The 12,500-nt window shown below is 48.8% G+C and overlaps 1 protein-coding gene across 1 annotated transcript in view; it reads right to left on the reverse strand.

Annotated features, from left to right (window-relative positions):
• Nucleotides 1–12,500, reverse strand: part of LOC130369798 (glucosidase 2 subunit beta-like) — a 68,598-nt gene that overhangs the window by 3,242 nt on the left and 52,856 nt on the right. The window contains exon 5 of the mRNA XM_056575355.1: nucleotides 9,876–9,968. Coding sequence (XP_056431330.1) covers nucleotides 9,876–9,968 — 93 coding nt within the window. The remainder of the gene's footprint in view (nucleotides 1–9,875; nucleotides 9,969–12,500) is intronic.

Consider the following 12,500-nt stretch of genomic DNA (forward strand, 5'->3'; position numbering starts at 1 on the left):
GTGCCGCGATGGCAGAGGCAGTCTGAAAGGCAAGGAAAGAAATGTCTGTGAGAGAAAAAGAAACAAAAAAAGAGAGAGCAGGGGGGGGGGGGAGAGGGAGAGAGAGAGAGAGAGAGAGAGAGAGAGAGAGAGAGAGAGAGAGAGAGAGAGAGAGAGGGAGGGGGATGGCGGGGGGGGGGGGGGAGAGGGGGGGCTGAGGTCAGAGATCGACGGCGACCAGTATATAAATCACAGTGGGTGCACGGTGTAAGCTTCCGTACAGCCATCAGCATCGACCCCCTGGTGGAGCAGAGCTAACTCCCCCCCCATACACATACAGACACAAACACACACACACACATACACCTCCGATAGGCAGCGTTCAGCCTTCTGGCCCTCCATAGCTATCTGCCCCCAAAGAATCTCCTCCAAAAAGCACAGTGTCGACAAATTCTTTAGGCCAACGCAAGTATGTGTTATCTGAGACATTTGAGTCTAACAGTTAGGTGTTCAAATATAATAACAAGGTAGAAGGTGAGACACAGCAACCAGCAAATGCTCACATATTGATAAGCTCGTACTTCTGATTGCGGAGTGAGGAGCAAGGTGTTGGGGGAGGGAGGGAGGGAGGGAGGGAGGGAGGGAGAGAGGGGGAGAGAAAGAGAGAGAGAGAACTCCACCAACTGTGCAGTGCAGTGTGTGTGTGTGTGTTAATCTGTGTGTCTGTATGTGTTTATGTATGTGTGAGTGTGTGTGTGTGTGTGTGTGTGTGTGTGTGTGTGTGTGTTTGTGTTAATGTGTGTGTGTGTGTGTGTGTGTGTGTGTGTGTGTGTGTGTGTGTGTGTGTGTGTGTGTGTGTGTGTGTGTGTGTGTGTGTGTGTGTTTGTCTGTGTTTATGTATGCATGTATGTGTGAGTGTATTTATGAATGTATATGTGTGTGTGTGTGTGTCCGTGTTTATGTAAGTGTGTGTGTGACTGTCTGTGTTTATCTATATGCGTGTGTGTCTCTCTATGTACTAACGTGTGTGACTGTGTGGGTCATGAACACTGGAGTGGACGACGAAAGCAGACTGTAAGCTGATTGGTTCATCGGTTACCATGGATACACTTTGTTATCGTTTCATTTATCTTCCTTGGCCGACACACGGGGTAAAAGTGCCGCCGAGGATCGTCCACGGCAACGCAATTAGTTGTTTACGTGACCTCATCACTGGATGAGCGAACAGGGAAAATGAAGAGAATCCATATTTTCCCTTAAGTGATAAAAAGAGAGAGAGAGAGAGTGTTTTGAAAGAGGCTTCAAACCACAGCTGTGGTGGCAGACAAATGAAACACTCCAGGTAGAGAGTGTGCGCGCCAAGACACAGGGATCCACGGTGTTGATTACCTTGGACCGCTGACTGGTGGTAGTTATTTTTATAAAGGGAAGGTTAGGTGAATGGAACAGAAAGCCAGGCATATGAAACTCCACCGACAGCCTGGTTGAGCGTTGACCTTTTTACATATATAGACGAGGGAGGGACAAACAGAGAGACTTCAGATACCCAAGATGCACGGCGACAACATGAACGGTAAATGGATTGTATTTATACAGCCGTTTTCTAACCAGTTGCCAATCAAAGCTCTTTACAATTATTGTAAACATTCACCCGTTCATGTATACGTTCAAACACCGATGGCGGTATCAGCCATGCAAGAGAGACAGACAGCTCGTCGAGGGCGGTGAGGGTTTGGTGCCTTGCTCAGGGACACCTCGGCACTCAGTTAGGAGGAGCCGGGGATCGAACTAGCAACCTTCCGGTTACCAGGCAACCCGCTCTTCCTCCTGAGCTAGATGACGCCATGTAGAGATGATGATGGCTGTGTTTCTTTTGTATTGAACCGTACACACAAATAAGGCAACCAATAACCTTGAATCCAGAATCACATCTTGATGGCCATATTGGTGTTTACATCAAGCTCCCTAATAGATATGGGATAAGGACGTTGATTTTGCCTTCAACTTCACTAATGAGAGGGAACAAGGATATGCGGTTCTTCTTGGAAGGAGTAACTTATTAGTAACATACATTATGCAACTTATTTAAGCTGCATATATCAACACAGAGTTGTTCCAACTTGTTCTTGTAATCATCCCTGACAAGCATGCATGGATTAATACGTAAACACGTGTATAAATAAATCAAAATTCATGTAGGCAGTTTGTATGAGTAGGAGATGTGTCGGTATCACTCAGTCAGACAGATAGATATTAATACTTGGGTCTTATCTCGCTGAATGCTTGCACCTTAAGGCAATTGCTAATTGGATTCACCACTGCTTCTTGCTAGCCAGCCAAAATGAAATGTTGCCTCCCAAAGCATTTATCTCGGGCCACGTTTGGTTGTTGTTTCAAAACAGCTTTCATCAGGGAAAAGAAAGTAATTTTTCACGGACAGGGAGAAATGGCAACTGCTTTGTTTGAGACGTACACCACAAAACATCACATGGACTCTTTTTCCGATCGATATTCCAGAGTATATTTCTCCTTACGCCGAACCTCAGAGAAGTGCGTCAGGTAATTTGATCTCGCACATGAAGACTCAGCTCTTGAGGGGGATAGCTTAACACTTAGCAGGCTTATTATGCTTGCAGGAGCACTTTTGTTGTTGCGATGTGAATGACGCCTTACCAAAAAACCAACAAACAAACACCTTTACGCCCTCAATGCTACACTTGTGTTGCATGGTGTAGCTGTGGGAAGCTCCGGTCTTTGTTGTGTACGTTTATAGCCTAGTGCCTCACTTGTAAGTCAGTATGCATAGAGACGGCCTGTAAATGAACACGAGTCTAAATAGAGAGATAGAGCATACAAAAAGGCACGCAAACATTTCACTTTAAGTCATCTTTAACCTCCGACATTTGCGGTTTGATTTTCCTCTTTTTCCGAGTGGTAACGAAGAGAAATGGTAAAGAAAACAAAAACAAACGCATAAAAAAACTGTGCCGTTAATCACTCGGGGTAATTGAATGGGCCGTTTTCGGTGGGGAATAGCAGCCCGGCCTTAGTGTTGGCAGTTAATAGGAGCCAGCCACTGCCGTTTCTCACTATCATTTGTCTGCATGGGGAGAAGGTCAGGAGATATTGTTGTTTTTCCCCAACAAGGCGAGAGCCGTGTGAAATGTGGTCTGCAGCGTATACTGTTTTAAACGTTCTAATGTCACATGGTTAGCCTAATGGGAAACCAGGAGATTTAAGGTCGGGGATTTGAATACAGTCATGAATACACTTCGAAGCAGTACTTTGCCCGCATCTCATTTGAAACCCGGCATCATAATTACTTTGGGGTTTCGGTTTGCCTGTATTTTTGTTTCATTTAAGTTTCCGCCAAGAGACTTGGGTTGTGGCGAAAGGGACCCGGTATCTCCATTATTCTTGGCAGCGAGTTGAAGGCATAAAAGCAGCCCTCAATGTCGCCATTTTAGTTGTCTTCCACTTTCCACATGGCGAAGCACACATCTGAGTCGGAATGGATATGTGTGCGGTTGGTGCCGGCAGCATCACTGTTAAAGACAGCAGTCCTCTGCAGCAGTATGGAGAGGAAAGCTGATTAAATCGTACACACTCACATATTAATGAGGAGTGCGCTTATACATCCAACAGTTCAGCAGGAGGGTCCACACTCTTCATAATTAATGAATTAGCTGCGAGCCCAGCCTTTCCACAGCTGTCACATGTATATGTTTATTTTAACCTTGAAAAGGCAAGTGTGGGTGTGTGTTTGCCTTCACGCAGGTGAAAATGAGTGCGTCGACAATAATGGAAACATTGGCAAATAGCTTTGTCTAAACACACAGTCTCGGGGTTATGTATATGGTAATGTGAATCACTTTGGCTCTCCTCTCTTCCAGCGACGTCAATGACTTATTGGGACGGGATGGCTGGGGTCCCAAAATAAAATACCCAGGAGGGTAAGAAAAACAGATAAGGGAGAATGGGCTCTCCTTAAAAAGAAAACCATGACTTTATTAACGTGTGAAAAAAAACAAGGGTAAACAAAACAAGCCAAACCGACGGCCAATTTGGATGTTCGAAGCAATCATTGAAGGCAATGACACAAATAGCTGCTGGCTAATCATTTAAAGCAGCGCTTTCCATGCCAAGTTGATCCATCAAACTTTATCTCGCCGTGGCGGCTATCTGCCGCAGAATCGTTAAAGAGTTGCAGACTATTACGCTCTGTCGATTCGCCCCCAAGTTAACACGACAACAGCCATCCGCTGACCAATTAAACACAATTTTCACTTTGGGCTCCTCAATCGACTGTCAAGGATTCTCCAACAGCACTTACTTAACGACAATCGCCTCATCTTAACATCACGACGATGCTAATGTTGCTACTCTGCGCGAGTCTTAGCATTTTCCCGCTGAACATAAACCCCCAAAATAATTGTTATGATTATTATGATCACAGAGAGTCAGGCAGGACGTGTTTTTGTCTTTTAAAATAGCCTTCAAAAAAACGTTTTTTCTTTCTAAAATATCCTTAAAAGTGGGAACATAACATGACTGTTGGCACCACAGTGTTCAATCCATCCCCCCTGAACCAACGCTGGAGGAAATAATTAGGGAGCCAGCGTTTGGAAGCACAAAAGCACTGCAGTATCAACAACAAGTTCCTCGGTTGTTGTTTTTTTTTATAGAAATTGACGGGTCGGCCTCAGAAACATCTCTCCTGAAAGTAATTCGGTGCTCAAGATGTTTCCCTTCAGCAGAAGGGAGGTGCCAGGAGCAAAGTAATAACACAGAATAAAAACATGAGCTTGTATCTAATGGTGTTTGTCAGTAGATGTGGCGTTTGAGTCTCTCTGTCGAAAAAATATCCGGTGGGGGAGAGAGTTGTAAGAGCGCTTTTGTTCCACTCAACGGTACGAAACATCTAACTAGCATCATACAAACTAACATCAAGAGCTATAATGCTTTATAGCTGGTGATGCTAGTTAGTCAATTGATACGAAAGTTGTGGTATTCATTAAGAACTTGTATGCGTACAGCCGGAAAGTAAAGGTCAAGCACAGGGAAGTACAATGCCTAAATCGTTTTAGATGTTTTCTTAATAACTTCGATATCAGAACCGGTGAAGGTAATTTACTTTTGCCATTTAATTATTTTTTTTGCTCCAAAAATGGAGCAAAGTGAAATCACTCCTAACGAAAAGTTAAGAAAGTGTACAAAACGCGGTCACTCTTACCTTCTCCTTTTGTTATGGACAATCGACCCACTGCGCCCTTTCAAAGTTAATTAATTGCATGAGCAGCTCATTAAGGAAACACACTAAATCTCCCGCATTAATTTAACAACAGCGCGCCCGCGACATCTATCATCGTTTAAAAGCCAGCGAGTGTGACGGCCAAGTGACAGAGTGAAGCATGGACCTGCATAAACAGCTTGCGCTCGCGTCGGAACACGACTTTCAAAAGACATTGAGCGGGAAAACACTAACGCAGCCGCCATGACGCCGCCGAAATGACGACGTTTTATATTTTAGACGTGCTCTCCCGTGAGTTTACGGGCAGGACGGCGACTACAGGTAGAAAAAGTGAGTCGAGAGAAAGATTGGAAATCAACCGTGACCGACCGCCGTGAGTGGGATTCGAACCGGGGTCGCCCTGAGGCGAAACGCTCACATGCCGCGCGCACTAGCGGGTTGCGCCACCGGGGCCGGCGCCAGGCCCACACCGCACAAGTCGACACGAACACTGTGTGGGCCGACCGGATGTCACTCTGACATAAACAGGAAATGACAAAGCCGTGACGCCATGGGTGACGTTAGCCCGTCAGTTGCTATAGCGGGGTGACGTAGCTGTGCGACGGCTGGAAGTGCTGGAGCGTGGTGAGGCCACCATCGACCGCTCCACTCCTGAGGGTGGTGCCGGCGGAAGTCGGATTGTTTTTGTTTTGTTCTTTGGAAAGGGAAACCTTTTAACCCAAACATCCCGCCCGTCTCTCTGAGTAGCTTCAACGGGTCGAACCAAACGGGGAACACGCATCAAACTGTTCTCTGATTGGCTGAGTGGACGCGTGATGGAACTTCAGCGGGGAACGGAATCGGCTGGCTATGATGAAAACGCAAATATGATATTCAGCTTTTTTTTTCACTTGCTCAATAATTATTTAATGTGTGTATCGACAGTAACACGGTGTTAATTGGACTAACCTCACTCGATAACTCATTTTTCTCAAGGCTTAATTTAATCTTCTCTGGATATGTAAAATAATATTAATTATAGATTCAATAATATATATACCATCACAACCACCACCAGCTCTGCCACCAACACCACAACCCCCACCATCTCTCTCTCTCTCTCTCTCTCTCTCTCTCTCTCTCTCTCTCTCTCTCTCTCTCTCTCTCTCTCTCTCTCTCGGCTGGGCCTCTGCCATGGAATAACAAGGCTTATTCCAAGGCAGATATATATATCGGATATATTAGCAGAAAACCTCTGGCGTCACACACAAACACAGACACACACACACACACACACACACACACACACACACACACACACACACACACACACACACACACACACACACACACACACACACACAGAAGGCGGTAATGCTACCTCTCATCGGAAACGAGTGCGATTTATTCGAAAAACGCTTTGAAGGCCTGCAGTGAACGGCAGGAATCTAATCTTAACTCTATTCTATTGTCGTGGAGAAAAGTGTGTAGTGATGGAACTACAGCTATAATACAATACAACTCGAATTCCTGGGTACATCTTTATATCCTCAAATTCAAACTGTGCATGATCTTCAGAGCAGTCCGGAGGAAGATGAGGATGAAGATGATAGCATGCGCACCGACCCTCCCCTTCCCATCTTTATACGCTGCAACCATTTCCAGCGTCCATGTGAGGTGATTGCTCGTTTCTGATCCATCGGATCGAACCCAAGCGATGCAGCCTTGGATAAAACCAAACGGGGGGGGGGGGGGGGGAGGATGGGTTGAGTGGACCGACTAAGGCCCGGAACAAACTCCCGACTCAAGAACTACGGGAACTAGAAGAAAAAGGGGCTTTGATGTTAAGAAAGAAGGAGGATCCCATTAGGACCATATATTAAAACAAACAGAGTCTAAAGTTTGTGTCTGTTCCTCCGAAAACCAATCACCCCCTCACCGCCATTTCCCTGCTCCATTAGGGCTGGTTAATGCACTGTGTTGAGGCCTGTGTGCCTGTGCTGCCCTCCTCCCTATTCCTAATGATCCTCAATCTCAATCTTCCTCTTCCTCCTCCCCATTTTGTTCCTCTTCCTCATCCTCCTCCTTCTCCTCCTCCTCCCCCGTCCTCCACTAACTCTTCCTCCTCCTCCTTCTTCTCCTCCGTCTCCTCCTCCTGCTCCAACACTAACAGATCCTCCACATCCTCCTCCTTCTTCTCCTCCTCCTTCTCCTCCTCCTCCTTCTCCTCCACCACTAAAAGATTCTCCTCCTCATCCTCCTCCTCCTCACTAACAGAACCTCCTTCTCCTCCTCCTCCTCTTCCTCCACTAACCTCTCCTCCTCCCCCTCTCCTCCTCCTCCTCTTCCTCCTCCTCCTCCACTAACAGAACCTCCTCCTCCTCCTCCTCCTCCTCCTCCTCCTCCTCCTCCTTCTCCTCCTCCCCCTCTCCTCCTCCTCCTCCTCCTCCCCCTCTCCTCCTCCTCCTCCTCCCCCTCTCCTCCTCCTCCTCCTCCTCCTCCTCCTCCTCCCCCTCTCCTCCTCCTCCTCCTCCCCCTCTCCTCCTCCTCCTCCCCCTCTCCTCCCCCTCTCCTCCTCCCCCTCTCCTCCTCCTCCTCCCCCTCTCCTCCCCCTCCTCCTCCTCCTCCTCCCCCTCTCCTCCTCCTCCTCCTCCTCCTCCTCCTCCTCCTCCTCCTCCTCCTCCCCCTCTCCTCCCCCTCTCCTCCTCCTCCTCCCCCTCTCCTCCCCCTCTCCTCCTCCCCCTCCTCCTCTCACAGCTCCTCTCACTCTCTCTGACGCTTTGCGCGCTGTCGGGGAATCTTCATCCATTTCAATAACGGGTGGGAGATATTAGTTGGTATTAAAGATACGCTGTTCTTTATCCCAGGGCTCCGGGCCCTTCCCGTGCGAGACCGGCACGCCGAGCAGAGAGAGGGAGAAAAAAGGAAAAAAGAAGAAGGAAGGATGAAGTGGAGCGATTTTAATCAAAAGTGAGAGGTCTGAACACCAGGGGAGGCAGCGTGTGGGAGACAGGCCTCCAGAGGATGATCACAAGCAGAGGAGCAGTGGAGGAGTGGCGGAGTGAGGGGCTACTGTGTGGTGCTACTGGGCCAAATGCTGGGCGGGGTGGGGCGGGAGGTAGGGAGAGGGAGAGAGGGAGAGAGAGAGAGGGAGAGAGAGAGAGAGAGAGAGAGAGAGAGAGTGAGAGAGAGGGAGAGAGGGAGAGAGAGAGAGAGAGAGAGAGAGGGTGGGTGGGTGAGGGTGGGTGCGTGGGTGGGGGAGGGCCCGCTCAGAGGTGAAGAGGCCTTGGCTCGATGCAGCGCTGGCGGCAGAGCTACACAACGCTAATGGGCCTGGGATGGAACGGCGACGCGGTTTCTGTGCCCTCTCAAGTGTGTGCGTGCGTTTGTTTAGTCCAAACCAAAGCTGTTAACAGCTCGACCTCTGTGTGAACACCGTTTCCGAGCAGATAAACGGTCCACTTCAACCGATAAACAGAACACATCCAACCGTTTCCGATTTTCAGTTTTTGCGTCGTTTTTTCGTATTCTGTGCTCGCAACCCGCGCCTCTAACGATTCCTCTGTTCCCCGCGGGAGCAAAGCGAAGCCGTGGGACACCTTTTGCTCCGTGGACGAACCCGCGAACCAAAGACGGGAGGAAATCGTATTTCCGCGGATAGCCGGGGAGCGAGCGGGCGTTTCGTGGCGAGAGATTCCCGCGATCTCGGCACAGATCTCACAGAAGCGATATTCCTTCTAAAGAGTAGAGCCACCCACCGCTCAGGCAGACTCCAGCTGGCAGACAATCTCGAGAAGAACAGACTCTACCACTGCAGGGGACATAGGGAGAGGAAGGAGAGAGAGGTAGAGACAGTGGGAGAGAGAGATAGGGAGACAGAGTGAGAGAGAGATGGAGACAGGGAGAGAGCAAGAGAGGGGGACTGAGAAAGAGGGGGGGGAGAGAGAGACAGGGAAAGAAAGAGAGCGAGAGAGGGGGGAGAGACAGGGAGCGAGAGAGAGAGAGTAAGAGAGAGGGGGGGAGACAGAGGAAAACAGGGAGAGAGAGAAATAGGGAGACAGGGAGAGAGGGAGAGACAGGGAGAGAGCGATAGGGGAAGAGAGAGCAGAACTTGTTTTGTTGATTACATTTCCGTTGATTATGCCGCTTGGCTTCTACAGGGATTGACTCGGCGCTCGCAAATTATCAATTTTAAATGACTAGATTGTTAATTGCGCTCCCGTATTTGCTATAATTAAAAATGAATTAATTGATTAATTATGCGCCCGGTTTGAAATGAAACGGTTACAATGTGTGCGGTCCTGGGCTTGCTGAACGAGGTTTTCCTCCCCCGTTCGCCCTCCCCCGCTGTGCTTTGACTTTGGCGTTCTCCAAACCTTCACAGGCCCTCTCCGCGTCGTGCGAGCTGGCCAGTGTTTCACCATCCAGAGTCGACGCGACGCAAGACGGCTTCTCCCATTTTTCGAATCGAAGGCGTCCATAGAAATCGCCCCGAGTGAAACGAGAACTCAAGTGAGGGGGGAAAATTGCCGGCATCAATCAAAACGGAGAAAAGACCGTAAAAGCGTTGTGGGTTTTATTGAAAGGAAAAAAAATTCAACCCCCGTCGTATGTCGGCCTTCCATAATGAATGGTGTGCTTCAAGGGACGGCCTAAGGTTACTCACTCGTCGTACACCTTGAGCTGGAAGCATTGGCTGCTGAGGTACAGGAACTCCCTCTCTGGGCCGTAGTCTGCGTTCAGCTTCTCCTTCAGTTCACTGAGGAGGACACAGTCAGAAGACGGAAACGTTAAGACATTGACAACATGGAGGACGGAGGCTTAGAAGGAACAAATATCATGGATGATGATTTGGACTCGTCGATTGCCATTGTGTTCTTCTAGTTTCTGGGTTTAAGAGGGTTGAACAATGTGTACACGCAACTGGTACCTGAATAAGGAGACTGAAAATAAATAAATTATAAATATATGCAATTTGCTGAATTCTATATTGAATATTTATTTATACATATACATATGTAGACAGGGATGGAGCCAGAGAGAGGGAGGGAGGGAGAGAGAGAGAGAGAGAGAGAGAGGGAGAGAGAGAGAGAGACAGACCGACATACAGACACAGATAGACAGACGGACTCTGTAGTCATAAATACGATGTCACCAGTCATCAGACCTGTTCCCTCATTAATCACAGAGCATTAACCTGGACCCCATATTTCCATATTCATAACGCTGATCCCCTTATGGGTTAAACTGGTTATGGAGGGAGCATCTCTCTCTCTGCTGACAGAGGAAGTAATAGGGCTGTCAATGGGAGAGGCAGGTTACATAATGTTGCAAAGGGGGGGGTAGGCTCCAGGAGGGGGGCGGGTCACAGTATATATGTAAGCACTCGCAGACGCTGCTGGCCTTTCCCACTCTTATTGGCTTGATCTGAGTCACAGAATAAACAACAATAATAATAACAGTGAAATACAATACGAGGGCCAGAGGTTAGGAAACGGCAGAGAGTTTGAGAAAGACAGACAGGGATAGACACAGAGATAGGGAGAGGGAGAGAGGGAGGGCGAGAGAGAGAGAGAGAGAGAGAGAGAGAGAGAGAGAGAGAGAGAGAGAGAGAGAGAGAGAGAGAGAGAAAAGAAGAGAGATAAAGAGTCAGGGCTGTATCCATGCAGCATTGAGAAAATAAACTGAAAGTAAAAGTAGTGGGCGAGTGTGTAGGTGTCTTTGTGTGTGTGTGTTTGTGTTTGTGTGTGTCCTGTATGGAGGGAAGGATAGGAGGGGGGGGGGGGGGGGGGGAGTAACCTATTACTGGGCAACCAATTGGCCACCATCCAGAGAGACGGCAGAGGAGGAGGAGGCGGGGGGGGGGATATGTGTACTTTCACTTTGGGTGGGGAAGGGCGAGTTTCTAGGTCTATCAGCGGAAGTCTGGAGGACGGCTGTGGATAGGGTGGGCGGACACTTGGGTAACCTCCTCTCCCTCCCTTCCCTCCCCTCTCCTCCCCCACTGTTACTTTAATGAACAGCTCCCAGACAGAGGGCCATCAAGGCTACTTTCCAGCCATTACTGGCCGTCTGGGAGCGCCTCAGACAGATGAAAGACTGAGGGGGAAGGGGCCGCCGCAACGGTCGCTCCGGCGCCGGAGAAGCCATTGAAAACGCTGTCGTTTGTTCTCTCGCCCTTCGTCCCTTCGTCTGTGACGAGGTGCTTCGTCTGGATGCTTCCGCGGCACTGTGTCCACAGGCCGGGTCGCTGGAGTGTTGTTGTGGAGCCGGGTTCTGGCTCTGAGGACAAAGGGGAAGCTGACGGACGCTGGGTAGGGGGAGCTAGCGAGCGGTCCGGAGGAATGACACCGGAATAAAACCGGATTCAAACCGGGATGAGAACCAGAATCAGAAACCGGATTCAGAACCAAACTCAGAGCCACAATCAGAAGCAGAAACAGAACCAGAATCAGAACCGGATTCAGAACCAAACTCAGAGCCACAATCAGAAGCAGAAACAGAACCAGAATCAGAACCGGATTCAGAACCAAACTCAGAGCCACAATCAGAAGCAGAAACAGAACCAGAATCAGAACCGGATTCAGAACCAAACTCAGAGCCACAATCAGAAGCAGAAACAGAAGCAGAACCACAATCTGGATCACAATCAGATCCTGGATCAGAACCAGCATCAGAAACGGAATCAGAACCGGAATCCGAACAAGGCTCAGAACCGGAATCAGAACCGGTATAAAATACAAAGAGGAGTTTTAAAAAGACGATATTTATATCCTTTTTGCCAGTTGGCGGCACATATCTTTCCATGCATTTTTAGTCTCCCACCACCTCCCCCCCTCCTCGCCTACATTGTACAGAAATAAACAAATGGAAACAGAACAAGAATCTAACTCAAGCCCTGGTAAGCGCTGCAGCTGGAGTTGTGACTAAATCGGCCTACCCATCAGTTTACAGTAAGCAACTGCTATCCCGCCCCCCCCCATACACACACACACACACACACACACACACACACACACACACACACACACACACACACACACACACACACACACACACACACACACACACACACACACACACTACCTCTGCACTCACGCGGTGAAAACTCATTACAGTGCAGCTTTTCCCGCCATCAGTCACACAGAGGGCTACGGAGAGCAAGTCTATTTTAAGGCGTGCGCGGCGCGGCGGCGCTAGCATGCTAACGGGTTCGCGGTAACAGCCTTCAACACACCGCTGTTGGAAGAGTAGTGGGGGGGGGGGGGGGGGGGTGTACCTCAATGACATG

The sequence above is a fragment of the Gadus chalcogrammus genome, chromosome 17, assembly GCF_026213295.1.
Source record: "Gadus chalcogrammus isolate NIFS_2021 chromosome 17, NIFS_Gcha_1.0, whole genome shotgun sequence".
Classification (NCBI taxonomy): domain Eukaryota; kingdom Metazoa; phylum Chordata; class Actinopteri; order Gadiformes; family Gadidae; genus Gadus; species Gadus chalcogrammus.